Genomic DNA, 1755 nt, shown 5'->3' with positions numbered 1-1755 from the left:
ACATAAAATATGTATAATTTTTAATATAAATATTTTTCTAATTCCTTATAACAGCTTCAGACAAAATTTATTACATAGTGATTTTTAATAATAATATTCTTCAATTTCAATCATTATTTAGTTAATATTCAAGTGAACACTTAATATAAATAATATAACTTACATGATAGCATCTGTATTTTTAACAGAAAGCAAAGTATCTTTATACATTAAGAAATATTTGTTCATGATTTCATATTTAAGCTTTTGATTTTCATCATGCATTGCTATATTTGGATAACATTCTATTAAATCATTAATGTTTTGTGATCTATCTTTTAAATGTGATGCTAATAGAGAAATTATCATTGAACTATCGTTTAGAGGTAGATATCCAGATTCTACTTGTGTTAAAAGTATTGGTACTTTCTTATAAGATGACCATGATATTTCTTTTCGCAACACAGGATCAACTTCCACAATATCATAAGATATTCCATAATAATCCAAAAAAGCTCTAACCTAAAATATTTTTATATATTCAAATACAGTAATTTATTATTGCAAAAAAATATAACTAAAATTTAAATACTCTGTTTCCAAAGCAATATGTTAGAATTATTATCTTAAATTAACATGGATATTTTACCTTACAACAGAATGGACATGTTTGATACTGAAAAAGAGTTAATTTTAATTCAGTTGTATCCACTGGTGAAACAACCTACAATAAAAATAAAATATTAAATTAAAAACTCATTGTAATGTATTAAAATACTAAATTAAATACAAATTAGTTCAATAATTTACATGTATAATAGATTTTGAATAATTTTATAGTACTTCTTAGTTTATTTTTAAAAATATGATATTAATAGATTTATTAATCACTTTATATTAACAATTTCCAGATAGAATAAAACAAGAAAATAGAAATTAAAACTATATATATCAATATTTTGTAATATTTAGTGTTTCAGTATTTTGAGTAACTATGTTGATATTCAGCATACCTTTCGAGAAACTGGTACTTGAGGTTTTTCTTTAAGTATTTCAATTTTCTGCACTTTTCCTTGAAGATGATATGTTTTTGAAGCTTCCTTATTTACATACCAAGAATAACTAATTGTAATAACTACACCAACAGGAAATCCAACAGAAATTCCTATTAAACTTGCTTTCAATACAGTTTTTAACCTTGAAGATTGTCTAGATGTTGATAAGAAACTTTCATTTCGTTTTGGATATTTTTGAATAATGTTTTTGAAAGAATATAAATTTCGGGGTAACTTTGATAGCCTTTGCAGTATTGGCATTATGAAATCCTATTGTACCCACGCTTCAAAACAAATTAATTGTTTTTAATATATTACTCTTGAATAAATTCTTTTATAAACTTTAAAAATATAATAAAGAGAAAGATTATGCATTAAAATTGTAAAATATATTACTTTTAATAAAGATTACAGTAAACTATTAATCACTCTTAATATATTTTTTAATCTGTATTATAAATGACAAATACATTCAAACACTAAAACATTTTCTACAAAAATATTCAACTTAAATTTAAATATGTAACTTTATAAATATTTGTTCTCAGATTACGAACAAATAAATGCACAACTAATGCGATTTATCGATTGCACAAACAAAGTTATAATACCACTTTTGTTAAATAATAACTCTTAACTTTTATGTATTAATATTTACATAAGCTTTAATGTATTTTATGGTAATATTATTTGAAACACAATCATTTCAATTTATTTGATC

The 1755-nt window shown here is 22.1% G+C and overlaps 1 protein-coding gene across 1 annotated transcript in view; it reads right to left on the bottom strand.

Moving 5' to 3' along the window:
• The window catches only part of LOC108573615 (prostaglandin E synthase 2), a 2030-nt gene extending 735 nt beyond the window's left edge, over positions 1-1295 (bottom strand). Inside the window, exons 1-3 of the mRNA XM_017936078.1 lie at positions 993-1295; positions 629-703; positions 164-501 (exon numbers count right to left, since the gene is read on the bottom strand). Of these exons, the coding sequence (XP_017791567.1) occupies positions 164-501; positions 629-703; positions 993-1295 (716 nt within the window). The remainder of the gene's footprint in view (positions 1-163; positions 502-628; positions 704-992) is intronic.
• Between the last annotated feature and the right edge of the window lie 460 nt (positions 1296-1755).

Source organism: Habropoda laboriosa, unplaced genomic scaffold, assembly GCF_001263275.1.
Source record: "Habropoda laboriosa isolate 0110345459 unplaced genomic scaffold, ASM126327v1 scaffold128, whole genome shotgun sequence".
Classification (NCBI taxonomy): Eukaryota; Metazoa; Arthropoda; class Insecta; order Hymenoptera; family Apidae; genus Habropoda; species Habropoda laboriosa.
Note: the sequence above shows the minus strand (reverse complement) of the source record. Positions and strands in the feature narration are given on the sequence as shown.